The sequence below is a fragment of the Pithys albifrons genome, chromosome 15 (genome assembly GCF_047495875.1).
Source record: "Pithys albifrons albifrons isolate INPA30051 chromosome 15, PitAlb_v1, whole genome shotgun sequence".
NCBI lineage: Eukaryota > Metazoa > Chordata > Aves > Passeriformes > Thamnophilidae > Pithys > Pithys albifrons.
Window position 1 is genome coordinate 2,979,890 of NC_092472.1, and position 27,717 is coordinate 3,007,606.

Sequence of the window (27,717 nt, forward strand, 5' to 3'; positions counted from 1 at the left end):
GGGTGGGGCCCGCCCCGGCAGTTCCGGGCTCCGGACACGCCGGTCGGGACGGCGGCGCCCGGGAATCGGGATATCGGAACCGGGACCGGGACCGGATCGGATCAGATCGGGATCAGGACAGCACTGAGGGAACGCAGCGATGCAGCCGCCGCCACGCAAAGTGAGCGCAGGGCCGGGCCAGGTCACGGGGCGGGCGATCGGGACCGGGTCCTGCAGCCGCGACCGGGACTCGCTCCCGGGGCAGACCCTCACCGGGACTGAGGAAGCGGGGCCGCAGCTGGGGAGCACCCGGTGGGGAGCGGTGGGGACCGGTACCCGTACCAGGGGGGCAGCGCATCCCCGCACCCCATTCCTTCACCCCATCCCCCTACCCTATCCCCGCACCCCATCCCCGCACCCCATTCCTTCACCCCATCCCCCCAACCCTATCCCCGGACCCCATCCCCGCACCCCATCCCTGCACCCCATCCCCGCACCGCATCTCCGCACCCCATTCCCTAACCCCATCACGGCCGGGACTGAGCGGGGCCGTCCCGCAGGTGAAGCTCACCCAGGAGCTGCGGGTCCACGTCCTGGAGCAGCTCTCGGGCCTGCAGAGCAAACAGCAGCGGGACGCCGAGCTGCTGGAGGACATCAGGTATGGCCCCACGTATGGAGCTGAGACCAGGCAGCTCATTCCACCAGTGTGTGTGTCCCTGAGCTGTGACCAGGCAGCTCATCCCACCAGTGTGTGTGTCCCTGAGCTGTGACCAGGCAGCTCATCCCACCAGTGTGTGTGTCCCTGAGCTGTGACCAGGCAGCTCATTCCATGGGTGGGACAGGGACCAGGCACGGCTCACCTTGAGCCTGTCACCTTGAGGTCACGGGCTCCATCACCTGCTGGGGTGGCCTGATGGGGACATCCCAGTGTGGGGTGGTGGCAAGGGGTGATGTCAGGGGGATGGTGGTGGGGGGGATGACAGGGTGGCCTGTCCCTGCCCATCTCTGTGTGTTCTTGCCTGCTCCATGTCCCCTCTCCCCCAGGTCCTACAGCAAGCAGAGGGCCGCCATCGACAGGGAGTATGGGCAGGTAAGGAGGAGGTGCTGCCTGATCCAAGACTGATGTCCTGGGGAGCCGCAGGTCCCATCCTGCCTGCGTGGGATGTCCAGGGCTGGGCACAGCCCCACACATGCTGTGGGCAGCCTCAGAAATTACTGGAGCTTGGCAGCCCCTTGCTGGCCCCAAAGGGTGGTGGCAGAGGGACTCAGCATCTCCCTTTCTGGGGGTACCCTGACCATGTTCGGGCACCTGCTGAGGGGCTTTGCTGAGCACAGCATGGCCCCAGCCTCATGTGTTTTGGGAGCCTGGAGGGAAAACCTTGGAGGGGGAAAAAACTGCTGGGCTCTGCTGTCTGCTGGGTCATCGCAGGACGCTGCTCTGAAATGTCAGAGATTGGTTTTGCTGTGAGTTGTCCCCATAGCATCCCCTGGGGACATAGTGCAGCATAATTATGTCCCCACTTCCTGCAGCCAGGCACAGTGCCACCCCACCCCCTCACCCCTCTGAGGTTGGAGGGGACTGTCCCCCAGTGTTGGGGTCTCTCTGTGCTTGGCTTTGCTGGGGGCTTCTCTGCTCTGTGTCTGTAGTCACTGTCCCTCCCTGGTGTCCCCTTGCAGAGCCTCTGTCCCAAAAGCCACAGCAGGGTGGTCTCCTGGTGGTGGCTGCTCCCCAGAAAGGTTTTCTCCTGCGGGGAGCACGATGGGATCCCTGCTAACACCGAGCTACTGTGGGAGTGTGTGTGCCTGTTCTGGGGAACATTTGTGTGTCCCTGGGTTCATGATATGGGCAGCCAGTGTGGGGGACCCGTTTCAGGCCCAGAGCAGGACAGTGGGGTGCTGGAGTGCTCAGCAGGGTTGGGGGAGTGCTGGTGATGCTGGGTCTGTCCACAGGCACTGCAAAGGCTGGCAAGCCAGTTCGTGAAGAGAGACTGGCACCGGGGCCGTGGCGAGGCCAGTGACTCGAGGTGGGCTGGGGACAGGGACGGGGGGACAAGAGACTGGGACTGGCTATGCCCAGCTATGCCTATCTCCAGCTGGGAGATGCCTGGTGCCAACCAGATGACATCCCAGGGATGCAGCCCCTGGTGGGATGCCCCCAAGGGTGTGGTGCCTGACTCGGAGGGGTCCACCAGGGCTGGGGGTGCTGTCTGTCCTTCTAGGCATCGCCAAAAACTGGCAGTGGGGCAGGGAGTACCCTGCCCTATGTTAACCCCATGCCTGCAGGAGTGTGGCTGCTGTCTGGAAGGGTGTCATCGAGGGGACAGCGCATGCCGGACAGGTCCGTGTCACTGCCTCAGAGAGCTACCGTGCCCTGGCCGCCGAGGCCGCCCGCACCGCCCGCCTCTCCAAGGACAGGATGCTCAAGAAGGTACCAGGGCAAGGACATGCCTCTTGTGCCGGGGTGATGGGGACAACTGTCCCTTCCCCGGCTGACGCTCCCTGCAGGGCATGGAGCAACTGCAGAAGGCGCAGGCAGAGCTGCTGGAGTCAGTGAAGGAGCTGGACAAGGCAAAGAAGCAGTTCACTCACCTCCAGCGGAGCAGTGAGGTGGCCAAGGACAAGGCAGCCGATGTGGAGGCTCGGTGAGTGGTGGGTGGACAACAGGGGGGCTTCTGTGGCTGTGAGGTGGTCTGACACCCCTCTCCCATCCTCCCCAGCCTCCGTAAGAGTGACCGGCGGATATTTCACACCAAGGCCAGTCTGCAAAAGCTCAGTGCCAAGGTCAGCTGTGCAGGGGGCTGGTGGGGTGCGCAGGCAGGTGGACGCAGGGGTCATAGGGTGGTGGCCCCCATGCCATTACCAAGTGCTGCTCTCCCCATCCCTGCAGTTCTCAGCACGGCTGGCTGAGCACTCAAGGCAGCTGGCAGGGGTGCAGAATGAGTACAGCTTCGCCCTGGTCTCTGCCACTGCCCACCTGGAGCATTACCAGCGTGTGGAGCTGCCCGCGGCAATGCAGGTAAGAGCTGTCTAGACCACCCTGTGCCTCCTCCCCAGCCTCCCACCAGCACAGAGTTGGCTGCCTTGAAGGGTCAGGAATACTCCAGGAGGGGTGCAGGCAGTGCTAGGCAGGGAATCCCACTGGCTTTCCCCCAGGCACTGGATGGAGACCTCTACGAGCGGCTCCGGGAGCACTTGTCAGTTGCCAGCCGGACAGAGGTGGAGACCTGCCGGGCCACACGGGACTGGTTCCAGGGCGTTGCGGAGGCATCTGCACGGGTAACGTCACTGTCCCAGGAGCTGGGTAGGACAGGAGGGTACAGGTGAGCCCCCTGACCCCACACTGCTCCCCTGCTGCAGGTGTGCCGGGAGCAGGACCTCCTCCTCTTCCTGCAGGACCACCCTGCCTTCTCTCTGGCCCCTGAGCAGCGCTTCCAGCTCACTGGGGTGGAGGAGGTAGGTGGGGGGCACATACACATTACAGCAATGTGGGCTCTGCATCGCCAACTCTTCTCACCTCCGTGTCCTTGCCCAGGTGTGCCTGCTGCCTCCAGGGGATGACGGGGCCAACCTGGAGAAGGAGGCTCGGCGCTGGGCCACACGTGTGGCTCGGGACCGCAAAAACAAGGCACACAGCGAGGAGGTGGGAATTCTCCTGCCCCATGGAACAGGACAGGGGGCTCAAGGAGGGGCTTTTCCAGCCTCTCACCAGCTCCCACCTCCCTCTGACCTGCGGGTGCCCTGCCAGGTGCTGCAGCGGCTGGAGGCCAAGCGGCAGCAGGTGCCAGAGGGCGAAGTGGCTGCTGTGGAGCGGCAGATGGAAGAAGCGAGGGAAAACATCCGGAAGTCAGAGGTGAGTCCCTTAGATGGGTCTGTCACCCCGGGATGGAAAACACAGGGATGGGGAGGTATGGTGGCTGGGATGCTGGACTGGGGATGTGTCACTGGGGATGCTCTGCCACTGTGACCATCAGACTGGTGACAGGGGCAATGGAGTTGGGACTGGGCTGTCCCACCACTCCATAGGTGTCGCCTTAGACCCTGACACTGTGGGTGTCCCCAGGTCAGCCGAGTGAAAGCTGAGGCACGCCTGGCGCTGCTGCGGGCAGCAGGGCTGGATGTGGACAACTGGCTGGCTGGGGCCATGGTGGGGACAGGTGAGGAGACACCCACGGGGCTGGATCCAGCCGAGTTTGATGACTACGAGGACAGTGATGAGCCAGATGGGGATGATGAGCCTGGTCCTGCTGCTCGCACCTACCCCTACACCTGCCGGGTGATCTTTGGGTACCAGGTATGGCCCCAGCTGCTTGTCCCTCACCCTGCTTGCCCAGGGTTGACATCTCAGTGTCCCTGCCACTTTGTCCCTGTGCCCTGCAGGGCTGCCAGGCGGATGAGCTGTCCATCGCTCAGGGCGAGGAGCTGGAGGTCATCGAGGATGGGGACGCAGAGGAGTGGGTGAAGGTGGGATCAGGCTGAGCCCTCTCATCTGGGGGACACCTTTTGAAGGCTTCCAGGCTGTTCCCTGTTTATGGGCTGGGATGGTCATGTGGTTTCTGCCCTCTCAGGCTCGGAACAAGGCAGGCCAGGTTGGCTATGTCCCCGAAAAGTACCTGCTGTCCCTGGGGTGTGAGTCAGGGGCTGGGCTTGGCCCCCCAGGACCCTCTGCATTGCACCGCCAACTCTCCAGCATCATGGCTGCAGAACTGGTGCTGGAGCCTGGAGGTAGGTGCTGGGGCATCACCCCCACCCTGGGGAGAGTGATGGGACCCTAGAAGTTGCTGAGCCCCCTCCCTATCACCCCCACAGCCTGGCTGGTGCGAGCCCTGTACGACTACGAGGGGCAGAGCCCCGAGGAGCTGAGCTTCCCCGAGGGGGCCATCATCCGTGTGCTGCCCCGCGCCGCCGGTGAGGTGGACGACGGCTTCTGGACTGGCGACTTCGACGGCCGCATCGGCGTCTTCCCCTCCTTGGTGGTGGAGGAGCTCACTGGGGCCCGGGGGACAGCTGGGCAGGTCAGTGGTGGGAGGGGCAGTGTCCCCTCAGTGTGGGGTATCCCGCATCCATTGTGACTGAGCAGCAAAAGACCCCCTTCCTGTTGTTCCCATCCCTCTTGATTGTCTTCCCAGGAGCTCCCATCACCATCTCCTCCACCCTTCTCCCCTCCTGGCCTCATACCTGGGACCAGCCTGGCCCCCAGCCCTGCTCCTGAGACATCACTGGGAGGTGAGTGCTGTGGGGGGCTGAGAGAGGGCAGGGTGGGCCCAGAATGCCAGGCTGAGCTGCTGGTCCCTTCCAGGTTGCCGGCAGGATGGCACAGGCAGCGGGCAGAGCTCTCCAGACCTGGCAGCCACTCGACTCCGGCCGGTAAGCCCCATCACAGCAATGCTGGGCTTCCCAAACCTGCCCCCAGCCCTCCCATTACAGGGGCATGGTGCCATCTGTGTGTTTGGGGTCTCTCAAGGGGGACGAGTGGCCATAGCATGTTGGCACTGCTTCTCCTCTCCTCTCTCCTCAGCTCCGTGCACCTCCCCCACCGCCCGGCAGAGCCTCTGAGCCTGACCACGAGCTGCACTTCAGCTGACCCTGAGGGTTCCCCTTGAACCTCTCAGCCCCACAAAAAGCTTTGCCTGAGCAAACCACCACAGGCTGCTGTCCCTGGCACTGCCCCATGCCCCGAGCTGGTCTCTCCAGGGGCTACATCCTGCCCAGTGCCGCTTGCGTAGTGTTCCTGCATCCCAGAACAGCACCAGGAACCCTGGCTACCCCTTTTTTGGGGTGCTCTGTGCCATAGCCAGGCCCCACCTCACCCACCTCTTGCCTCTGCCCTTTCTGCCTGGCATCACCCGTGCACCCTCAGCCTTTGTTCCTGGAGCGGCTCATCCTTGGACCCTGCCAGCCCCCCACAGTCAGGAGTGGGTTAGGGGGGGCTGTTCCAAATAAATCCAGTTGTCTCTGGCCAGGGGTTCAGCAGCTTTAATGGTTGTAGCTCATCTATTTACAGTGCAATTGCACACCAAAGCTCGCACGGGCACCAGGGCTGCCCGCTGGCCTGGCCAGGGGGTGATCCTGCCCCCAGGCCAGGCTCCGGCCCCTCCTATGCCGGGATGGGGCTGGAAGCTCCTGTCTCCGCCAGCATCTCCCGGGGACCGGCAGGGTCTCTCGCCGGTGAAGGATTTGTGCCTGTGCCCGCTCTGTGTGGCAGGATTGCCCGGGGGGGCTGTGCTCTGCAGTGAACGTGCCGGGTGGGTGGGGAGGTGCTGCCCCCCGCCCGGGGGGGCCTCGATCCGCTGCCTCCATCCCCACCCCTCGCTGCAGCCCCCTCTCTGATCCTTCCCCCAGAGCTGGGGGGGCTGCAGGAGCTGGGTGCGCAGTGGGGACTAGGTGCTGTCCTGCCCCTGCCTTGCCCGACAGCCCCCCAGGTGGGTCTTCGGGGCGGGTGCGGTGGGTGGGACTCAGGTACCTATTGCCAATGGGATGAGGTCTGGCGCCGAGCGCGGTTGTCGGTAACGCCAGCGCATCGCTCCGGCCATGCCAAGCGCGTAGCTGCCCACCCGGGGCCGGGGCCGGCTGCCCCACAGCTGCCCCACGGCAGAGCCCCCTGCCCGGCGGGGGGGCCAGGGGCTGCGCACCTCCTGTCCACGCTCCAGCCGGCAGTGGAGAGGAGCTGTGGGGAGAGGGGCAGGATAGAGCTTGTCCCCAACACCATGGCACCCCCCTATCTACCCACAAATGGGGTGTCCCAGACCTGTGTCTGCCCACTGGCATCACTGCCTGTGGCTCGGCTTGTGGTCCATCCTGTGCAGGATCTGGTATATTGGGAGCCTACTCTCCTGGAGAAAGGGTTCACCCTCTCTCCAGCTCCATCACCAGTTACCCACTAGGGCAGGGACACTGCCAGTGCCCTCCCACCCCACCCCAGACATTGCCCCAGGGACAGGGAACAAAGCACTCACGTCACACTGTTGATCTTCCGTCCTTTTCCACGGGGCTGGGCTCCTGTGGATTGGAGGAGGGATGTGAATGAGGAGGGATATCAGTGGGAGCAGGATTCTGGCGTGAGGGCCAGGTCTCCCTTGGCCACAGCAGTGACCCTTGGTCCACTGGGCAGAACCCACTGAGTCTTCAGGAGTGATTACAGCCCACACACTAGCTCTGCCTGTCCCCATCACCTGCAGGACATGATGAGCAGCAGCCAAGAACCCTTGTGGTGGCCCTGACTGGAACTGAGGGGATGGTGGAGATGGTGCCAAGGCATGGTGACAAACATCCCAAGAAGGTCCCATCACTGTTCTGGAACTCCCATGTCCTGGAGCACCTCAACACCACATGCAGCATCCAAGGCAGGAGCCTGGAGCCACAGAGGGGACACACATCAATATATCCCTGGCCTTATCCTGCATATAACTGCTTCCCCAGTGATCAGATGGACCACAACCATCACTGAAAGCATAGTGGGTCATGGGAGGACCTATCATCACCTCTCCAGGTCTCTGGAGAAGGGCTGCAGCCCATCAGCTCTATCCTGCCTGGCTGCCTTGGGCTGCCCTTCTCTATGAAACAGCTCAAACCTCCCAGCCTGGCCACCAGAAAGCAAAGAGGGAAACAGTAAACAGTGGGATTCTGCTTTTTGCTTAGCCAGCATCCAGCCATGCACTTTTCCCAGGGCTCTCCCAGTCCTGCCCCATTCCAGCCCATGCCAAGAGCTGCTGGCATGTGCCATGCCACTGAAGCTCCAGCAGAGCCAGTCCCAGGGGATCTCCCTGGCTTTGAAACATGCCAGGAATTTTACCCAGGGATTTGGCTTCATTTTTATTCCAAGGGCTTTGGGAGGTGTGCCCTCATGCTGGTTTTGTGGGGCGAGTCAAGGCCAGTTCTTGGGGTTGCTGATCCCAGAGGCAGTTTCAGGGAGCAAATCCCCCAAATTGGGGGCCACCAATGGGCAAGCAAACCATGTCATCATCCTGGAGCATTCTGGCTCCTCCAGCAAGGTGGTTGGGTGGGAAAAGTTGGGAGATACCAGGGTGCTGGAAGCTCCAGGTGGAGAGAGCTCTCCTCTCTGAACACAGCTCCTCTGGAGCAGGGAAAAACAACCAAGAAATGACCATTTGGCTTCACAATTCCCTAGACTTCAGGGCAAGAAAGGCTCCTAGAGATATCTGACCCTGCCTATTCATTGCTGGCCACACTGAGCCCCATTGAGGCTGGGTTTTTGGGGAGACCATGTGCAGCAGTGGAGCTCTGCAAAGTCAAGATTCCAATGGACATCCCCCAAGAGCTCAACCACAAAGGAAAACATCCCTTTCTTAAGTGGCAGCTGTCTCCAATTCCCCATGAAGCACAGGTGGGACACGTTATGGTGACTCTACAGGGCCCAGACACTGGAAAACGGGTGGGAAAAATCAGTCCTCCTCCAGTCCAGGGGACCACACAGGGACAAGGAAGAGGAGGAACGTACCTGCGGCTCTTCGTCCTCCACGTCAGGCTGTTTCCTGCTGCTGTCATCTCTTCCCAACTCCTCAACCTGTTCTTGCAGGCTCAGGCTCCCGTGAATATCTGACACTTCATCTGCTGACCCCAGTCCAATCTCCTCCAGGCAGATGCTGGCTCCTTCTCGCGCCAGTTCTCCCGGGATGCTGGGACTCGACCCTCCCAGTCCCGGACGGCTCAGGAGCCTCCTCTGGTGGCTCAAACTCCCGGGAGCAGTGCCAGCATCCTGCAGTGGGCCTGCCCTGCCGGACCCCGTGCCCGCCCGTCGGCTGTCGCGAGTGCCGGAGCTGGCTGGTGTGTTCGGGACTGGGGTGGTGGAGAGGCTCTGCTCCCCACCTTTGCCACTCTGGATGTCTCCGTTCTGCAGGCCCCCCGTGGGGACAGTCCCATTGAGGGCCCGCTCCCGCTGGAGCCGGTCGCTGCTGTGCTCCAGCTCCTCCGTGCTCAGCTCCCGGCTGCCATCGGGCAGGGGACCATCTTGCTGCTCGTGGAGAGTGGGTTTCTTCCCGATGTGTGTGACACGAAACCTGGAATGGGAGCAGGACAGATCAAAAGGAAAGGGAAGTTACAGGCACCTGGGGGTTGGTCTCTTCTGCCAGACACTCAGCAATAGGACCAGGGGGCACAGGCCCAAGCTCTGCCAGGGGAAATTTAAGTTGGACATCAGAAAAAAATTCCTTCCAGAGAGAGTGCTCAGGCATTGGAATGGGCTGCCCAGAGAGGGGGTGGATTCCCCATCCCTGGAGGTTTTTAAACTGAGCTTGGCCGTGGCACTGAGTGCCATGATCTGGTAAAGGGACTGGAGTTGGACCAAGGGTTGGACTTGATGATCTCGGAGGTCTTTTCCAACCCAATCCATTCTATGATTCTATGAAAATCCTTTCCCTCCTCTCCCACAGCTGTATTCCCAGCTTGCTTACTGTACCTCCAGGCTTGGATCTCCTCTCTGCCATGATCTCCAGCCTTTCAGACCCACTCCTCACCACCCCACCCCTGCTCTAGCCATGCCCCCACTGACTTAACCCCATTTTTCACTGTATTTTTAGCAAAACAAGTAGAAGGAGAAGGATGAAAAGTCCAGTCCAGATGTTGGCTGGTGCAGACCCTGCCTGCTTGTCCTCCAGGTGGCAAGATGGATCACAGCTGTTGGAAATCCTTTGAAACACAACCTGGACAACAGTGTGCCCCAAGCAAAGGCCAGGATGGGGTTTGGCAGTTATTTGGGTACAGGGATCCAAGGCAGGAGTTGTTTAGCTAAAATTTGCCAGAGCACATTTTGCACCATCCCCTGGAATGACAGGTGGTACCTGGGTGGTTCACCAAGGTTCCCCCCAACCAGGTAACAGCTCAGAGATGCCAGGTGAGCAGGAGAACAGCTGCAGAAGCTGGTCTGGCATCCCCAAAGGGTGTATTTATAAGCAGAAGTGATGCAATATTGCACATGGGTAGAAAAGGGAATTTAGGGATCATAGAATGGTTTGGGTCTGAAGGGTCCTCAAAGCTCATCTCATTCCACTCCCTGACCTGGGTAGGGACACCTTCCACTAGACCAGGTTGCTCCAAGCCCTATCCAGCCTGGCCTTGGACACTTCCAGGGATCCAGAGGCAGACACAGTTTCCCTGGGCAACCTCCCCACCTTCACAGGGAAGGATTTCTTCCCAATATCCCATCTCACCCTGCCCTCTGGCCAGGGGAAGCCATTCCCTCTTGTCCTATCACTCCATGTCCTTATCCAAAGTTCCTCTCCAGTTCTCTTAGAGCCCCTTTAGGCACTGGAAGTGGATTTAAAGTCTCCTCAGAGCCTACTCTTCTTCAGGCTGAACAACTGCAACTCCCTCAGCTTGTGAGGGGTAAAGTGAAGGCAAAGCCTAAACTGAATTGTGACGAGCTGGTTGTGACTCACACCGTGACTCCTCCTCACAAGCACTACCAGCCACTGCTGAACCAGCAGACAGGAAATCTCTTCCATGGTGAGCTGGTGTCCACCAGCCAGAGCACGCCAAGCCCACCACAGAGACCTCCTGCAGCCCATGACTCACCCACACCCGCTCTTCCTGCAGTTGGATTACATGTGGAAAAGCTGCTGACGGCCCTGGATCTGCTGAGTTCAGCTGCTACTCAGCACCAGGGCAAAACACAACTCCAGCAGCAATGTTCAAGCACTGCTGGGGTTGAAAGAAGAGCAAGACCCAAGGGTTAAGTGCATGGCAGCACAGCTGTTCTGAAGGAAGAAGCAGAGAGGTCTGAGAGATAAGAACAGATGCCAGGTGAGATGACAGAGATGGAGGAGTCTACTCACAGGCTGGGAACTAGTCTATGGACAGCACAGACCCATCAGAATGGTCAGATATGCTGCTCAGGACTGGAAGAGTCAAGAAGAAAAATGCTCCAGACAAGGTACCCACAGGTCTGCTCAGGTCAGGTTAAGCAGCAGCAAATGTGACCTTGCAGGTCTGTCTGGCTGTTTGGAGACAAGACACCAGTGCTGCAATTTGGCAAGACCAAAGAATGTTCTGGTCCCAAAGAGGGACTGGGAGGACATACAAGTGTCAGGATCATTTCTTGGCAATGCCATTGAGCAACGTCAGCCTGGGAGAGCCAGGAATGGATTCAAAGAGCAGGAAGGGCTTGGTCTGGAGAGGACACAAGAGGTAGTGTACCCAAACTCTGGCTGGTGAGGGAAAGGCAGAGAACACTGGCTGCCTGCCTTGTCAGCATCGCTGAGGCTTTTGATTCAGTAGGATGTGATGCACTGTGGCTGTTGGGCTGAGGACAGTCAGATTCAGATGCTCTGGTGGACAAGCTCTGCCACTGATAACAACTGGTTTAGGGAAAGCCTTGAGATAAATGGTAAATCATTCTATGATAAAAGAGTACAGATTGTATAACTTTGATTATCACAGAAGTACAGAATAATTTAGGTGCAAAAAGCCCTCAGGAGGTCTCCTGTCCAGCCCAGCCCCCTGCTCAAAACTGGACTATCTCCCATCTTCAATCAGTTTGCCCAGAGCCCCATCCAGTCAGGTTTTGGAAAACTACAAAGATGGAGATCACTCTACTCCTCAGGGCCCTATTCCAGGTCTGCACTTCATGGTGAAATAGTTTTTCCTTATGGAAAAATCCTTTTCTGGATTTCTCATGTTGCAATTTATGGCCATTGCCTCTTGCCCTTCCCAGAGCATGTCTGAGAAGAGTCTTGTTCCATCCTCATTCAAACTCTGCCCACCCTTTGGGTAGAGAGAACTATTAGATCCTCCTTTTACAATTCTTCAGGCTATAAAAGCCTCCTCACATGCCACATCCTCCTGTCCCAGATGATCTTGGTGGACCTCCACAGTTCTTATCCTTTCCAGTCCCTCAGCCATGACCCTGTGTCTACCTGGGCCAGTCAAGGTAGGAAGAGGCAAAGCAAAAAAAATCCCATAAAAACAAAAGATAACAAGACCTGAGAGTGGGGTTTTAACCCAAGAGGTAGGTTAAAGAATCTGTTTTATGTAGGGCCAGTCTTGAGTTAAAATACTTCATGCAATCAAGATATTTGTCATAAATAAGACACAGCAAGGGCAGTTCCAGGAAAGTCATCCAAGATTTGGAAGTGACAGGGCCAGCTTGGAAACAAGAAGCAGATTTTGGAGGTGGTTATGTACCTCATGGGCACACAGGTTCCTTAGTAGAGGGACCTTGTACCAAGGGGATTCAGGATTTAACATACAGCCTTGGAGAAATGGGATGACTGTCCTGTGGAGAAGGCTGGTGTGTGACATGGGATATTAACAGGGATAAGGAGAGAAACCAAGATTTGAAACAAGGTGCCTTTAGGAAAAAACACCAACTGCTCTGGCACTCAGAGGTGAGTGAGAGGAGACTGAGAAGAGCACGGAAAAAGGACATGAAGGAGTGGATGGAGCTGGGCACCAGCCAGGGAATGAATTAGCCATGAATATGCAACTGTGCAGAGACCTGGCTTACCAAACTCTAGGAGCTGTCAGTCTCCAAAAGATGTGATCTGAGCTGGAATTCAGCATGGGCAGATTTGGCACATCTCCCCCCTTCTCCAGCTCTGCATAAACCTCCCTCATGAGGGTACTGGCTCTGACGGTGGAAAAATCCCTGACAGAATAAGGGGGAATGGCTTCCCGCTGCCAGAGGATGGATTAGATGGGATATTGGGAAGAAATTCTTCTCTGTGAGGGTGGGCAGGCCCTGGCACAGGTTGGGCAGAGATGCTGTGGCTGCCCCATCCCTGGAAGTGTCCAAGGCCAGGTTGGACAGGGCTTGGAGCAACCTGGGATAGAGGAAGGTGTCCCTGCCCATGGCAGGGGGTGGAATGAGATGAGCTTTGATGTCACTTCCAACCCAAACCATTCCGTGATTCCATGCCCACTCTGGCTTAGCTTTCCCATGAAAGGACTGTCTCTCTGGACCACAACATGCAGCTTCATCAAGGCCCTGAATGAAGTAATGCTGCAGGATTTGAGCATGACAGAGCTTTGTGCCTCACCAGGGTGGCCATCTGGGGACTGGCAGTTGCTTGTCACCCTGCCCTAGTCACCACTGCTGCAAGGAGCCGAGCCCTGGAAGATTTTCCTAAGCTTTTCTGGTGGGAAATGGGGCAACCTGGGCAGGTCTAGACTGTCCTACAGGTTACTGACTACACAGACACCACAGAATGCTCGGAAGTCCCTTGAGGTGAGATCAGGTGGGGATTGGAGAAGTATTTGTGGGAAGTATCAGGAACACTCCCCTGTTCTTATATTCCTGCTGTGTCATCTAATTACAGATACCATTGGAGGCAACAAACCTGGAGCAGCACAGCTGTTCTTTCACTGTGATGGTGTAGGAGGTGACTTGCACCTGGGATATGCTGTCCTCTCCTCCCTCTCCTGATGAGGTCCCTAAAGCCCCCAGTTGGGCAGCAAGAGCCCTGCTTGCATGTAGCTGGGACACAGACTCTGAAGGACACGGATCTGGGGCTGTGCCCAGCACTGACTCAGCAGGAAAACCCAGGCTTGAATCACCTTCCCAGAGAACAAGGGAAGCCACTGGTGCATCACAGCCTGCCACATACCACAGGCATTTCCAGGTGCAAGGGCCACCTGGGTCCTTTGGATTTCCAGCTGCAGAGCTGCTCCTGAGGCATCTTAATGTGGAAGAGCAAGAGGTAGCCCAGCCTGGGCCAGGCAGGGCAGGGAAAGAGGAACTAGGGGACTGAGGAGACCCTGTATTGCTTGTTCCATCAGGACATGGCTGGCAAAGCTCATTTAAGTACCTGCCCACTGAGAAGACAGTGGTCTCTCCAGGATGCATCCTGCTTTTGCCCTCCTTGGACCGTCCTTGTCGCTGCAGCGGGTGCCTCTTCCTCCTGCTGCAGTGGATGCAGGGGGCCTGTGTGGAGCCCAGGTGCACTGTGTGGTGATGTGGTGGGCCCCCATCCTGGCTGTGGGGACAAAGGCTGCAACAGGAGAAGGACATGACAGGTCATGTTATCTGCAGGAGACATCCCAACCTTGGTGCAGCCTCACTGCAGCAGGGCCTGGGAGCAGCAGCTCTGGAAGGGACCTGCACTGAGGACAGGAATGAGGAAGAGCTATTCCCCTTGCCAGTGGGGTGAAGCACTCCTCAAGACCCTCAGAGGAGCAGGACTTCTTCTAGGGAAGATGCTTTCTAATGGCTGGAAAGGGGATGGCTGCAGTCTCCAGAACAAAGGGATACCCAAAGGCTGCTTCTCCCCTAGTCTGCATAACCCATAAGCTGCTGTTGGCTTCCCTCACCTCACTGGCACTGGGATGTCCCCTTCATTTTCCCCCAGCATCTCCTTGAGAGCCTCTGCATTTGCTGAAGAGAGAGGAAAACAGGAATGTGTCAGCTAAAGTGGTCAGTACATCTCCAGGCTGGCCCATGGACATGCTCACCTTCATTTTGTATGATGCATCTCACAATCTTCTCCACAGTGTCCTCATTCAGCTCCTCCTCTTCATCTGAAAAGAGACAACGTGGCACTGAGGGTTGGGATCCAGAGACTGCTCATGGTTCCCTCCCAGGAGCAGTCACGTCCACAGAGAGGTTGGAGAAGGCTTGTGTCCCTCATAATGCTGGGAAGCCACTGAAAAACATCAGATCCCTCACCCTGGAAAGAAAATGGCTAAGTCAGCAGCTATGTGTGCAGGGAGAGGGTTGTGTTGCTCCTTCAGAACTGGGGAGCATCTGGAGAAATGAGTGAGAAGTAGGTTCCAAAAAGTCAAAAGAGGAGAGTCTTTGAGGAACAGTCCAGCCCTGGAGCCCTTGGATGCAGGATGATGAGAATGTTCAAATCCCCAAGGATAAACAGGACATGCTCACAGAAAATAAACCCACTGGGGCCTGTTAAACACAGAAAAAACATCTATGATGGATAAAGCCCCAGAGCTCCACACTGTTAGAAGTTTGAAGGGAACTTGGCTGGTGTTTGCTCTGCTTGTGGAATTCATCCCCAACATTCATTACAACCTGCTTTCAAACACTGTTGGAGGCAGGAGGACAGGATGGGTGGATGGACCTTCAGCACAGTCTGCTGTGTTAGGTGTTGTTATAAGCTCTTTGGAGCTGTGGTCTGGTAGGCAGCTGCCTCAAAGAGCATGGTCATGAACTGCCACCATGGTACTGGAAGCCCATGGAGTTGTTTCCCTGGGCTGTGGTACCTCCAGAGGGCAAAGCCAATCCTGGAAGGATCAGACACTTTCTCCATGTCATGTATAGCCTAAGTCACTAAAGCCAGAGAAACATATCCATGGACACCTGGAAGCTCTTGCTGCATCTGTGGGTGAGCTGGAGGAGCCACATTCCCCTCTGCACAAGGAATGGCATCAGGAGGTGCTGATCTTCCTGAATACTGCCGATAACACATGGAAGCTGGAGGAGTTATGTAGCACCATGTGGCTGTTTCCAGCTAAGGAAGCAGCTGAAGGAATGTGTCTTCCCCATTTCAGCAGAGACTCGTGAAACCACCAAATGACAGAGCTGACTTGGGCCAGGCTGTACTTTGCACCCACACTTGATGCTGCAGTAACTTCCCAATCCAGCCACCCAAGAGCAATTTACAGTAGACTGAAGTGATGGAAAAAACCCTTTAAGGTCGTCTTCTAGCATGGAGATCAAGGAAATACTTGTATTCCTCTGGCCTGCACAAACACAGGAGAGACTAGAAGACAACCAACACCATGCTGACTCCATGCCAGACCTCCTAATTCCAAAGGGGCAGAGGGGACATCTTGTGCCCCTGCTTGGGGACGTGGATTTTAATTCAGGAACTGGGAATTCAGTAGGTCCATCAGAATGACCTTTTGGTGGTGATGCTCCTTTGGGAACAGCCAGACACTGTTTCCCACCTCCCTGTCACTACCAGCCTTCATCAGATTGTGGAGCTGGCAGATCAGAGAGATCCCTGGGTCACACATTCCCAATCCCAAGGAACACTGCGCTGGTCTCACCACCCCTTTTTTCCAACCCAGCCGCACATCACAGGTAACTCTCCCAGCCCCATCCCACACCCCAGAAGTGAGTATAAGGAGCACCGGTCCATGCTGGATAAAAGGCAGACCCCAAGCCCCCAGTGAGCCCCTGAGGCCCCAGCACTCACTGTCCTGGAGCTCTGCCAGCACGTCTTTGTTATCTGGGTCAAGATCGTCCCGGAAGGTCCGGCACCGGTAACCCTTCTTCTTCAGGACATGGCAGATCAGGAAACCCACCAGTCCCATGATGAAGAAGACAAGGACGAGGAGGAAGACCATAGACAGGCTGTGCTGGGGGTCTGACTCCCCATCGTCGGTGCTGTTCTGGTCTGACATGCGGATCTAGGAGAAGGAGGGAGACAGCTCAGACTCCCCAGTGCTCACCCCCAAAAGGCTCCCTGTGCCCATCTTCCTCTTCCTCCTGTCGGGCAACAGCCCACTTCCAGTTTGGGGTGTGCAGACCGGAGCTCATCTCTTGCCCCGCAAGGTGCAGCGTGGTGCGGGGCCCCAGGAAGAAGACAAGCTGGAGGTGTCTCGGCGTGGTCTCCCAAGGACACTGCTGCCCCGCACGCACCCGGCAAGAGGCATCCCAAGGGCAGCGGCGGCGGCAGCATCCCCGCAGGCCCGCCGGCCCTGGGTTGCTGCGCTGCCCCGGCCCTTGCCGGCGGCTTCCCAAGGGCACCGGTGCCCCGGCCTGCCCGGGGCTCTGCGGCGGGCGGCATCCCCCCGCTCGCCCTTGCCGGAGGATGGCTGAGCATCCTTCCGCGCCGCGCCGCGCCGCTCCTCCCGCAGCCCTCGGTACTCACGGCCGAGGGCCTCTGCCGGCACCGGCAGCGGCACCGGCACCGGCACCGGCAGCGGCGGGGATGGAGCCGCGGCAGCCGAGCTGGCGGAGGGCCGAGCCGCCGGCAGCTCCCGCATCGTCCTCCCACAGAACCGAGCCGGCTCTCTCCTCCTTGGCTCCCCTGGGCACTCCCGGCTCCCTTCCCGAGGGCTCAGCGCTCGCATTCCCACTCGCCGGCTCCGCTTCCCGGCACAGAGAAGGTCCCCCCATGGCTGTTCCCCAGCCCCGCTGCGGCGGTACCTGGGCCTGCGGTCCTCCGCAGCACTCTCCTCTTCACCTTCACCTTCACCTTCACCTTCACCTGCCTCCTAGCAACCCCGCATCCCCGCGGCTGGGGACCGCGGCGAGCATCCTCCGGCTCCCGGCTCCCTGCTCCCGGCTCCCTGCCTGCCTTCCCCGGGAAGGAGCCAGCTGCTTCTGGCTGCCGCTCTCTGTCGCTCTCTGCCACAAGAGCATCCGTCTGTCCTGATCCCAGAAAAAAAAAATCTCTCCAAAGAGGTTTCGGCGGATGAAGGTGCGGAGCGGAGCTCAGGGAAATGCCGGCGGCTGCAGCAGGACGAGCAGGAGTGCTGCTCAGGGAAGCCAGCGCTGCCAAGCTGCTGCCCGCCCCGGGGTGAATAAGCCTCACCCGCACGCGTGCCAGCCCTGAATTGCCCTGGCACCCCTCCTTTCCGTGATTTTTAGAGCACTGAGCCTTGGAGATGGGAGGGAGAGGAGTAGAAGTGGAGATCAGTAGGACCAGGACCAGTCACACTCCAGTATATTCTGAGGGAGAGGGGTGCAGACACCCACACTGAGATCACAGCACTGAGGAGACCGTGGAAAAAGAGCCCTGGGAGACTCCTCTCTCTCCCTCCTTGCTAAAAAAGGGGTGGCTATGCCATTTGAAATCTTCAGGCATGGTGGTCCCACAACCTTCATCTTCACTGCATTATCCTCACTCTGGAAGGCTTCACCCAGCTCTCCTTTGCTACTGCATATTAGGTCTGCTCTTCTCTGTCCTTCACCCACCTGCCAGTTCTCCACCCAGACCTTGAGGAGCACACACAACCCTTGAAATCCCTCCCACTCCATCTCTGCTGAACTGAGCACTGTTCTATACACACATTCCTTCATGGGAATTATTCCACCACACTCTGTATTGCCACGAGGCAGCTCACAGCCCCTCCAGGCTGTCAGATGTGCCGTGCTGAAGGCTCCTGTTCCTCTGCACAAGTGGCCAAGTCACCTCTGAAGGGCCTCCTCCATCACCATGACTTCATGAGGTCACCACGTCATAGGTGCCACCCATCTGTCTGCTGTCCTGGCAGGGATACAGGCCCTGAGAGGTACTATCTATGGCAGGAAAACACCACAGGCTGCAAGACTTATTCCTGCTGCCATGGATTGCTGAGCCATAGGAGAGGAAAGGACTCCAAATGCTGGACCAACAAGCTGCCACATCACGTGAGTCCTTGTTGATGAAGACTTCAAAAAGTAAACGTCAAAGGCAGTTTACTCCTTGCCCTTGTTTCTGTGGAGAGGGAGAACTGGCAGGTCTGAGTTCCTGCAGAGCCCTGAGGGGATGCAGCCATGGTGAGCTTATTCTTATTTTCCTTGTGCCCACGCACACTGTCCTGCACAATAAATTGCTCTTTCTCCTCCCAGGCGTTCCCACCCACCCTATGCATTGCTGCACCCCAACCCCCTCCCAGCATCCCACCCTCTTTCCAGACTCCAGCTGTGCTGGACAAAACGAGTTCAGGCTGCTCAGCAATCCCCACTTCAAGGGAAGATTCCCATTTTCCACAGCCTCTGGTGCTGAAGCATTTCCACAAGATGGGAGGCACAGGATGGCACAGCAGCCTGCCCAGGGACAAATCCTGGCCTCCATGGGGTGAACTAGGATGAGGAAGGGTCTCTCCTGGATATGCAGCTAAGTTATCCCTGTTTCTCTTAGTGTTTCTCTTGCTAATCTCTCATCAGGGGTTGTGTTCTCTCCATCTCTGTCCTGTTTCCATGAGCTCACCTTCAGCAACTCTCTGGGCTTCCCAGTCCTCATCCTGCTGGGAATCCCGTTAGCACTTCAGTGGTCAGACCACAAGCCCTGTCCCACGCAGGGCGACCCAAAAAAGACATGAGAGCTTTATCTGCTCCAGAGCAGCCAGCATGGCAGGCATAAATCCACACAGCTGACCTCTCCCTTCCAAGCAGACTGGCTGTGCCCATCCTGCCCAGTGGGGATTGTTCTCACATGGGTCCAAGCATCACACCAAGCCAGGGTGATGTGGACATGGCTGTGGTCTGGATACTCATGGAATATCCAGAGTCTGGGCTCTGCATCCTCTGTCCCCTCCTGACCACATTCCAGCTCCTGTCTCCATCCTGTGTGACCCCACCAAGGCAGTGTGAGCTGAGACACAGGGCAGCCCATCTGGATCTCTGGGGTAGGCAGCTGCCTGCTTCCTGCCTGCCCACTGCAGCCAGCACCACCAATCCCTGCCTTCCTTCCTGCATCATCCACTCAGGGCTTCCCAGGCTGAATCCTGGGGGTCCTTGGAGGCTTTGGTCCCTCTGATGGCATTGCCTGAAAGGCCTTAAATTTTAAGCTTCCACATCAAAAGGTGGCTGTGGAAGGGGGGGGGGGGGGGGGGACAAGACGACTGAAGAGAGAGTGGAGGGACAGCACCATCCCTGTTACCTCATCCCTCAGCCAGCTCTGATCCCAGCGTGGTGCCACGTTACCTCTCTTCTGCTCTCTTCACACATCTCCTTGGCAGCCATCGGAGCAAACATCACCCCACAAGCAATGGAAATGCACCCACTCAGGGGATCAGCCACCTTGGCCCTGCTGGTTGTCCACATGGCAGCTACACAGGCTGGATTGCCTGGATCTGGGAATCCCACAGGTAGGCTCCTCCTGGGGTCTTCTTTGTGATTCACAGCCCAAAAATTGCCTTCACATCTGCAAAACTGCTCCATCCCATCATGTCAAACATCTCCTTGTATCCTGAGCCCTTATTTCAGCTTTCCAAATGTGCCCAGCAGCTAATGGCTGTTAAACCACAGCATGTTTTTGCTCTTGGAGCACAAAGAGCATCTAAAAATATCCCTCTCCAATGCTTTCCTTGCTCTGCTCCAAGACCCGTGAAGATGCTCAGAGCAGCAACCAGTTTCCAGAAGGGAGGTCAGACAGCAAAGTGATCCCAGCTGGAAGCAGGGATGTATTTCTCCCCTCCTCACCCTGTTCCCCGAGATGGGTGTTGGGACGTGCCATGAGGACTGTTCCATGTCCCCGGCCAGGCGTTATCTGGTGGCAGCAGCTTGTGGAGCAGTGACAGGACAATCGTCACACCGATACGTCAGTGTGTTCCATGAGTTCCCAGTACACCCGTGTTGTCCAGCACGTTCAAATCCTTTAAATTTAAGTCCTTTAAATTTATTTCTGATGGCGTGTGCTGGTCTCAGTGCCCACCCCACCAGGTGGCTGCTCTGAATGTCCCCAGCGGGGTTCTGGGTCTCCTCTGGAGGTGGCAGAGGGTTGGAACAAGATGAGCTTTAAGGTCCCTTCCAACCAAACCATCCTATGATCCTTGCTCCATACTTGGGCACTGGCATCCTAAACAGAAACCCACATGGAAGGAGCAGCATTCCCACAGGAGGTGGCAGAGCCAGTCGGAAGCATCGTTTAATAATCCCACGATATAATCACACCTTGACATGTTCTCTCATCCATCGGCAGCCGTCACAACACCTGAAATTCCATGTCATCCCACTGTCACCTTGCTATCCCAGCAGTCTCATCCCACACATGTGGGAAATCCTTCTTGCTGCACATTGAAGGGTCTTGCTCCTGCATGTTTATCACCCAGGATCCTCTGAGAAGCCAGGGAAGATCCCAGTGCCCATCTGCCATCATCTCCATCCCCAGCCAGCTCTTGGGGTGACCCTTGGGGGTCCTTCTCCTCTCTGAGACCCTGGAGGGGCAGGCAGTCTCTCTCCAGCACAGTATCCTTTATCCCAACCTCCTGCCCATGGGAAGGCATCTTGCAAGAGACCAGCAGGACCAAGCACTGATTTCAGCCAACTCCTTTTCCAAGCCTTTGGGCCACTCCATTCATCCTTCCTTCTTTCCAGCCCACAGGGAACAGACTTTTACCACCATTCCCAGTTGGTACCTGCTCATTCCCAGTCAATTCCCAGCTCTGGTCGAGGTTCCGGTTACCCCCATTCCACATGGCTGCCTCTTCCCACCTGGCAATTTCCCACCCAGCTTTTGTCCTCCCCCTGCCTGGTGGTGCCTCCCTGTCCCATTCCCTGCCAACCCTGGGGGTCAGAAGGACCTGCACCCTGCCGGGGTGGGACTGGGAGGGTTGTGGGCTGGGTGGCAGCAGGTGGTGGCAGATCTCCATCCTTCAGGGATCGGGAGCTGCTCCCCAGAACAAGGTGAGTCCCAGCAAGGTGCAAGTGTGTCCCAAAGGACCCCACTGCCACCTCCACTGTGCCCTCAGTGAGTGGTCTGTGGCAACTGGGAGTGACTGGGGAAGGCTAGGAGTGACTAGAGGAGAAGTGGATGTAACTGGTGGGCAACTGGGGGCGACTGAGGGCTGCCATAGATCTCAGGAAAGAATCCAGTGGGGAACTGGGACCTTCTGGGAGTAACTGGAAGCACCTGGGTGTAACTGGGAGCACTTGGGGGTTACTGGTATAGCTGAGGGTGCTCGGATAGCAGAAGTAGTTATGGAGGAGAATCCAGAGACAACTGGGAGCAGCTGGGAGTGACTGGGGGCAGCTGGGAGTGACTAGGGGACAGCTGTAATAGAGAATCCAGCTGGGAATGACTGGGAGACAGGTGGAGCTAATTGGTGAGCAGCTGGGTGTGACTGGGAGACAGGTGGGGCTAACTGGTGAGCAGCTGGGTGTGACTGGGGGCTGCCATAGACCTGCAGAAGATGATTCAGTGGGTAGCTGTGATCTGCTGGGTGTAACTGGGAGCACCTGGGGGTGACTGGGAGCACCTGGGGGTGACTAGAGAGAAGACCTGGAGTTATGGGAGAGGGAGTCCAGCAGACAACTGTGAGCAGCTGGGAGTAACTGGGGGCAGCTGAAACTGCCTGGGGATATGTGAGGGGCAGCGCGGGGGGGTAACTGGGAGCAGCTGAGGATGGCTGGGGAGAAGGTACAGGGTTATGGGACAGAATCCAGCAGGCAACTGGGGCTGCCTGTGGGCAGCTGCGGGCAGCGCGGTGACACTGCGGCGCAACCCGATGTGACTGTGGGCGGCTGGGGGCAACTGGGGTGACTGGGAGCAACTGGGGTGACTGGGAGCCAGCTGTGCCGTGCTTGGGAGCAGTTGTGAAGCTCCGGTGGGAACTGGGATGACCCCGCAGCAACTGGGATGTGCTGCGGGCGGGCACTGGGACCGCGGGGCGCCCTTGGCCACGCCCCCAACTCTTTGGTAACGCCCCAACCCATTGGCCACGCCCCAATCCTTTGGCCACGCCCATAGATCCATGACCACGCCCCAACCAATTAGCCCCGCCCCTGTGCACTTAGCCCCGCCCCCAGCGCTGTGGGGGCGTCGCGCGGTGATGACGTAAGCGGGAGCGCGGCGCGCGGCCTGTCCGCCATGGCGAAGACCGTGGCCTATTTCTACGACCCGGACGTGGGGAACTTCCACTACGGTGCGGGCGGGGCCCGCCGGGGCCGGGGCAGCGCCAGGGCCGGGCGGCGGAGCGGCCGCGGTGGCGCCGGGACCGGGCCGGGACGGGGGTTTGGCCCATCCCATCCCCCGATCCTCCCACACCCCATTCCCACACCCACATCCCCCTCTCCCCATTCCACCTCTCCCCATTCCCGGGCCCTCCTGCCCTGGCCCCGGCCCGACCTGTCCGTGTGCGGTGCCCGGCCCGGCGGGTGCGGCCGTTCGTTCCCCCCGCGCTGATCGATCCCCGCGCGGTTCCGTTCCAGGCGCGGGGCACCCCATGAAGCCGCATCGCCTGGCGCTGACACACAGCCTGGTGCTGCACTACGGCCTCTACAAGAAGATGATCGTAAGCCGCGCGTGGCCTGGGGCGAGGGCTTTGGGGCAGGAGGGTTTGGGACAGGGAGTTAAAGGGTTTTGGGATAGGGGTGTTGGGACCAAGGGGTTGGCGCCGGAGGATTTGGGGCAGGGAGTTTGGGATAAAGGGTTTGGAGCAGGGAGTTAAAGGGGTTTGGGATAGGGGTGTTTGCAACGTGTTTTGGGATAGGGTTTGGGACAGGGGGTTTGGAGCAGGGAGTTAAAGGGGGTTGGGATAGGGTTTGGGACAAGGGGCTTGGGGCAGGGGGTTTGGGATAAAGGGTTGGGGCAAGGAGTTAAAGGGTTTTGGGATAGGGGTGTTTGCACGGGGTGTTGGGATGGAGGTTTGGGACAAGGGGATTGGCACCAGAGGATTTGGGGCAGGCGGTTTGGGATGAAAAGTTTGAAGCAGGAAGTTCAGGAGTTTTGGGGTAGGGGGGTCGGGGCAAGGGGGTTGGGGCAGGAAGTTAAAGAGTTTTGGGCTAGGGGTGTTTGCACCGTGTTTTGGGATAGGGTTTGGGACAAGGGGATTTGCTCTGGAGGATTTGGGGCAGGAGATTTGGGATGAAGGGTTGGGGGCAGGGAGTTCAGGAGTTTTGGGGTAGGGTTGTTGGCACAGGGGTTTGGGACAAGGCCTTTGGGACAGGGACTGTGAGGGTTTGGGGCAGTGGGGCTTGGGACAAGGTTTTGGGGCAGGGAGTTCAGGGTCATAGGTGTCTGCACAGGGTGTTGGGTTGGGGGTTTAGGAGAGGGCCTTGAGGGTTTGGGGCAGGGGGTTCAGGGGGTTTGTGACAGGGGGGTTGGGGCAGGAGGACACACAGTGGTTGTTTGAGGCTTCAGCACGTGTGAGGGGTGCCAAACCTGAGCCCTGACCTGCTCCCTGCACTCATGGCCCCCCATGGCCCTGCCTGTGCCTGTTCACAGCTTTGTTGTGTCCCTCCCTCTCCCTCAGCCCCACTCCTGCCCCAGCAGGACCAGCCCTGGAGCAGCCTCAGGCATTCCCATTGTCCTGAGCCCCTCCTGGGCCATCCAGGGCTGGTCTGAAGGGTCCCACTGTTGGTTGTCAGTGCCCTGGTCACTCCTGGGTGGCAGTGCCATCCCTGGGGCTGTGACAGTGCCCTGGCACTGAGTGTGGCATTTCTGTGTCTGTAGCACCTGCTGGGAGGGACCAGTGACATCTGGGATTGGGATTGTTCAGCCTGGAGAAGGGAATATTCCAGGGAGACCTGAGAGCCCCTTCCAGTGACTAAAGGGACTCCAGGAGAGCTGGAGAGGGACTTTGGATAAGGGCCTGGAGTGGCAGGATAAGGGGCAATGGCTTCCCACTGCCAGAGGGCAGGGATAGATGGGATATTGGGAAGGAATTCTTGGCTGTGAGGGTGGGCAGGCCCTGGCACAGGTTGGGCAGAGAAGCTGTGGCTGCCCCTGGATCCCTGGGAGTGTCCAAGGCTGGGTTGGACAGGGCTTGGAGCACCCTGGTGTTGGAACAAGATAATCCTTAAGTTCCTTTCCAACCCAAACCATTCTCTGATTCCATAACCACTGTGATCCTGGAATGGTAAAGCTGCAAACAAGCTCTCCAAAGGCTTCCTAACTCACCTGGTCTCCCCAAGGGGATTCACTCATCCATCTCACACCTGGTCAGGGTTTGTCCCACCTGCCCCTCAGAGCCCACCCAGCTCTCCCAGCTCTGGGCACTCCAGTTCTGGCTTTTGGAAAGATTTTCTCTTCTATAACTCTGACCTGTTAAACCTGCCAAAACATGGTCAGCATGGAGAGGTAATGGAAAAGATTTTTATGGATCTCCATCCCTTTAGGATAAGGGAATATCACTGTGGATGTGTGGTACCCTCCTTTGCAGTATGTTATTTCTCTTGCTGGAAGTGGGGTGAGCCATGGTGCTTTCCTCGGAATCCTTGTGCACTTTTCTGCCCATTCTCACAGCACAGAGCAAGTAAAAAGCTTTCAGGAATGCAGGAGTAATTTAATGCCTCAGGATACACAATCAGGGCAGGAATTGTCATGGAATGGCTTTGTTGGAATGGACCTTAAAGCCCATCCAGTCCCTCCCCCACACCATGGGCAGGGACACCTCCCACTGGACCAGGCTGCTCCAAAGCTCCATCCAGCCTGGCCTTGGACACTTCCAGGGATCCAGGGTCAGCCACAGCTTCTCTGGGCAGAGAACAGTAGAAGTCTTCTACCATTCTGCCCATTTTCAATTGGCTTTTGCCCATGTTGAGGTGTGTTTTGCCCGTTCTGATGTGCAGAATGTGCCACCTGCAGCTGCTGATCAGTTTGGGGTGCCTTGTTTTTGTCTTCCCTTCCTGATTCCTGTTTTCAGTGGGCTGGGATTGCTGCTATGGATGGTGAACAGTTTAATTCCTGCCTGGCGCAGTCCCAGGTCAGGTTATCTGATCCAGGGCTCGGGTCTGGCTGTCCCCACAGCCTGTGATCTGTTTGCTGTGCCCTGGGGAACAACCTGTGCCTGAAATGTTGTAAATAGTGGAGGCTGCAGCTCCAGGCACCTCTGGATTTTCTTTGTTTGGATACCCCTCTGCATGTACAGGGTGTTTCCATGGGAATTGCCCTGATAAAGAGCTGAGGAGCCTCTTTCACAACCATCACTGTGCAGAGCTGGCAGGCAGGGAGGGGAGGAGAAGGAAGGGCTCAAACCATCATTGCTCTGATCTGCCAGGGATGTTGGATATTTCCTCTCCTTCCCCTTTGTGCCCCACCTCTGAAAGTGTCCAAGACCAGGCTGGATGGGGCTTGGAGCAACCTGGTCCCGTGGGAGGTGTCTCTGCCCATGGCAGGGGCTGGAACTGGATGATCCTAAACTGTTCCAAGCCAAACCATGCTGTGATTCCATGTGTCATATGAAGAGGGGTAGAAATGCAATTATTTCTTGTCCCACCCTCTGATAATATTTTTATTGACTATAAATGTCCCCAGAATATCAAAGCCTTTTAAAGCCCAAATCAGTCTGTCTGCATCTCACTTAAAGAATCAGAATCATAGAATCAGTTGGGTTGGAAGAGACCTCTGAGATCGTCAAGTCCAACCCTTGCTCCAACTCCAGTCCCTTTACCAGATCATGGCACTCAGTGCCACGGCCAAGCTCAGCTGAAAAACCTCCAGGGATGGGGAATCCACCCCCTCTCTGGGCAGCCCATTCCAATCCCTGAGCACTCTCTCTGAAAAGAATTTTTTTCTGATCTCCAACTTCAATTTCCCCTGGCAGAGCTTGAGCCCATTGTGCCCCCTTGTCCTATTGCTGAGTGCCTGGGAGAAGAGACCAACCCCCACCTGGCCAGAACTTCCCTTCAGGGAGTTCCAGACAGTGCTGAGGTCACCTCTGAGCCTCCTCTTCTCCAGGCTGAACACCCCCAGCTCCCTCAGCCTCTCCCCACAGCACTTGTGCTCCAATCCCTTCTCCGGCCTCGTTGCTCTTCTCAGAAGGTTTGGAAGAGACCTCTGAGATTATCAAACCCAACCCTTGATCCGACCCCACTGTGATCACCAGCCCAGGGCACTCAGTGCCCTGGGCTGGTGATTACAGTGGGGTCGGATCAAGACCTGGTGGATTCTCTGTCCCTGGAGGTGTTTCAGAGGACACTCAGTGCCACCTCCAGTCCCTTCTCCAGCCTCGTTGCTCTTCTCTGGCCCCGCTCCAGCCCCTCAATCTCTTTCCTCAACTGAGGGGCCCAGAACTGAACACAACACTCAAGGTGTGGCCTCCCCAAGGCAGAGTCCAGGGGAAGGGTCACTGCCCTGGGCCTGCTGGCCACGCTAGTTTGGATCCAGGCCAGAATCCCATTGGCCTTCTTGGCCACCTGGGCACACTGTTGGCTCCTGTTGAGCTTCCTGTCCCTCAGTCCCCCCAGGTCCCTTCCTGCCTCTTCCCACTCACACACAGGTTAAAGGAACTGCACACCTTAAAGGAAACCACTAACAACAGATACAGTGTAGATACATACCCAGCAAGTCACCAAGTGTAAAGCAAGGTAAACTTAGTCTCAAAGTAGCAAAAACAATTAATAGAATAGCAAAGTATAATTGGGAAATGTAAGGCAAGGAAAAATGAGTATCCATACAGCAATATTGTCACAGTAGCAAAGTATGGGTAGGGAATGAGGTTCTGTGGGGTAAAGGTGGCAGATGTTTATAAGGTATAAGGGATGAGGCACAGGAAAATACAATGTGTTGGGGATGAGTGATAAGGCATTGGAAAACAGTAGAAATGGTAGCCCACCCTACAGTGCCTGATGGGGTGAGGGGACACAGGGCAGCTCATTGGTTACCCCTGCAGAGGTGATGGAAATTCTCTCCCCTGTTTTGCTCATGTCTGATCTCTCTTTTCATGTTTTTTTCGTAGGCAGTCTGAGTGTCTATAGTCAATAACACCTTTTTGGGGTTATAGACAGATGACATAGGCCTAAGGGTGGGCTCCCTGTGTTCCCACAGGGTGTGGCAAAGGAAGGCTGTGCTCTTTCCATGACACCCCATCCTACATTAATCCTATCAGTCTGTCTGAGCATTTTCAGGAAGCCACTGGAGTCTCTTTTCCCTTCTTGTGAAGCCCATTATCCTCTGACTGGTATTCTGGGAACAACCCTCTGGGGGCTGAGCTGTTTCCTATGACTGATGAGGAGGTTATCAGGACTGTCACCCCATGTCACAACTCCATGTCAAGTGTCATCTCCACTGTCAGAGCAGGACAAGGTGCACAGGTCCCGTAGGTGTGAGAGCAATATAATTTTTCTTCTTTTTATTTTTTAGGGCAAAGTCTGATCATCCAAACCAATACAAGAGGAGCAGAGGGAAAAGCTGGATCTCAGCTGCTCTGAATGTGCCCATCCTGTGCTGCAGGACTTGG

At 57.2% G+C, this 27,717-nt stretch overlaps 3 protein-coding genes across 4 annotated transcripts in view; 2 read left to right on the forward strand and 1 right to left on the reverse strand.

The window, feature by feature from the left end:
- FCHSD1 (FCH and double SH3 domains 1) lies at positions 1–5,946 on the forward strand. Its single transcript, XM_071570220.1, has 19 exons — positions 1–160; positions 540–637; positions 1,024–1,069; positions 1,930–2,003; positions 2,263–2,407; positions 2,485–2,621; positions 2,697–2,760; positions 2,867–2,995; positions 3,133–3,255; positions 3,337–3,432; positions 3,512–3,619; positions 3,725–3,829; positions 4,040–4,270; positions 4,357–4,440; positions 4,545–4,701; positions 4,786–4,991; positions 5,106–5,202; positions 5,276–5,343; positions 5,495–5,946. Exons 1-19 carry the CDS (start codon positions 140–142, stop codon positions 5,558–5,560), a joined length of 2,055 nt encoding a protein of 684 aa, XP_071426321.1. The 5' UTR covers positions 1–139; the 3' UTR covers positions 5,561–5,946.
- Positions 5,944–22,686, reverse strand: RELL2 (RELT like 2). 2 transcript variants are annotated; one of them, XM_071570224.1, is made up of 8 exons: positions 22,665–22,686; positions 16,083–16,296; positions 14,380–14,445; positions 14,239–14,302; positions 13,737–13,919; positions 8,435–8,993; positions 6,933–6,975; positions 5,944–6,643 (listed from the first exon to the last, which is right to left on the reverse strand). In XM_071570224.1, exons 2-7 carry the CDS (start codon positions 16,288–16,290, stop codon positions 6,934–6,936), a joined length of 1,122 nt encoding a protein of 373 aa, XP_071426325.1. In that variant the 5' UTR covers positions 16,291–16,296; positions 22,665–22,686; the 3' UTR covers positions 5,944–6,643; position 6,933. The 2 variants fall into 2 exon arrangements, with proteins under 2 accessions (XP_071426325.1, XP_071426324.1); XM_071570223.1 differs by lacking the exon at positions 22,665–22,686 and adding an exon at positions 17,039–17,095.
- HDAC3 (histone deacetylase 3) overlaps positions 22,348–27,717 on the forward strand; it is a 16,794-nt gene continuing 11,424 nt past the window's right edge. Inside the window, exons 1-2 of the mRNA XM_071570221.1 lie at positions 22,348–22,461; positions 22,748–22,830. Of these exons, the coding sequence (XP_071426322.1) occupies positions 22,407–22,461; positions 22,748–22,830 (138 nt within the window). The 5' untranslated portion in view covers positions 22,348–22,406. The remainder of the gene's footprint in view (positions 22,462–22,747; positions 22,831–27,717) is intronic.

Bases quoted from the DNA above. Each gene is read 5' to 3' on its own strand.
- RELL2 (XM_071570224.1), bottom strand. From the start codon at position 16,290: ATGTCAGACCAGAACAGCACCGACGATGGGGAGTCAGACCCCCAGCAC. The intron at 8,994-13,736 runs GTACTTAAATGA...CTCCCATTCCAG, and splicing joins ACTGTCTTCTCAGTGGGCAG to GTTTCGTGTCACACACATCG. The intron at 6,976-8,434 runs GTACGTTCCTCC...TCCAATCCACAG, and splicing joins TGGAGGACGAAGAGCCGCAG to GAGCCCAGCCCCGTGGAAAA.
- FCHSD1 (XM_071570220.1), top strand. From the start codon at position 140: ATGCAGCCGCCGCCACGCAAA. The intron at 2,622-2,696 runs GTGAGTGGTGGG...CATCCTCCCCAG, and splicing joins GCAGCCGATGTGGAGGCTCG to CCTCCGTAAGAGTGACCGGC. The intron at 3,433-3,511 runs GTAGGTGGGGGG...GTCCTTGCCCAG, and splicing joins AGCTCACTGGGGTGGAGGAG to GTGTGCCTGCTGCCTCCAGG.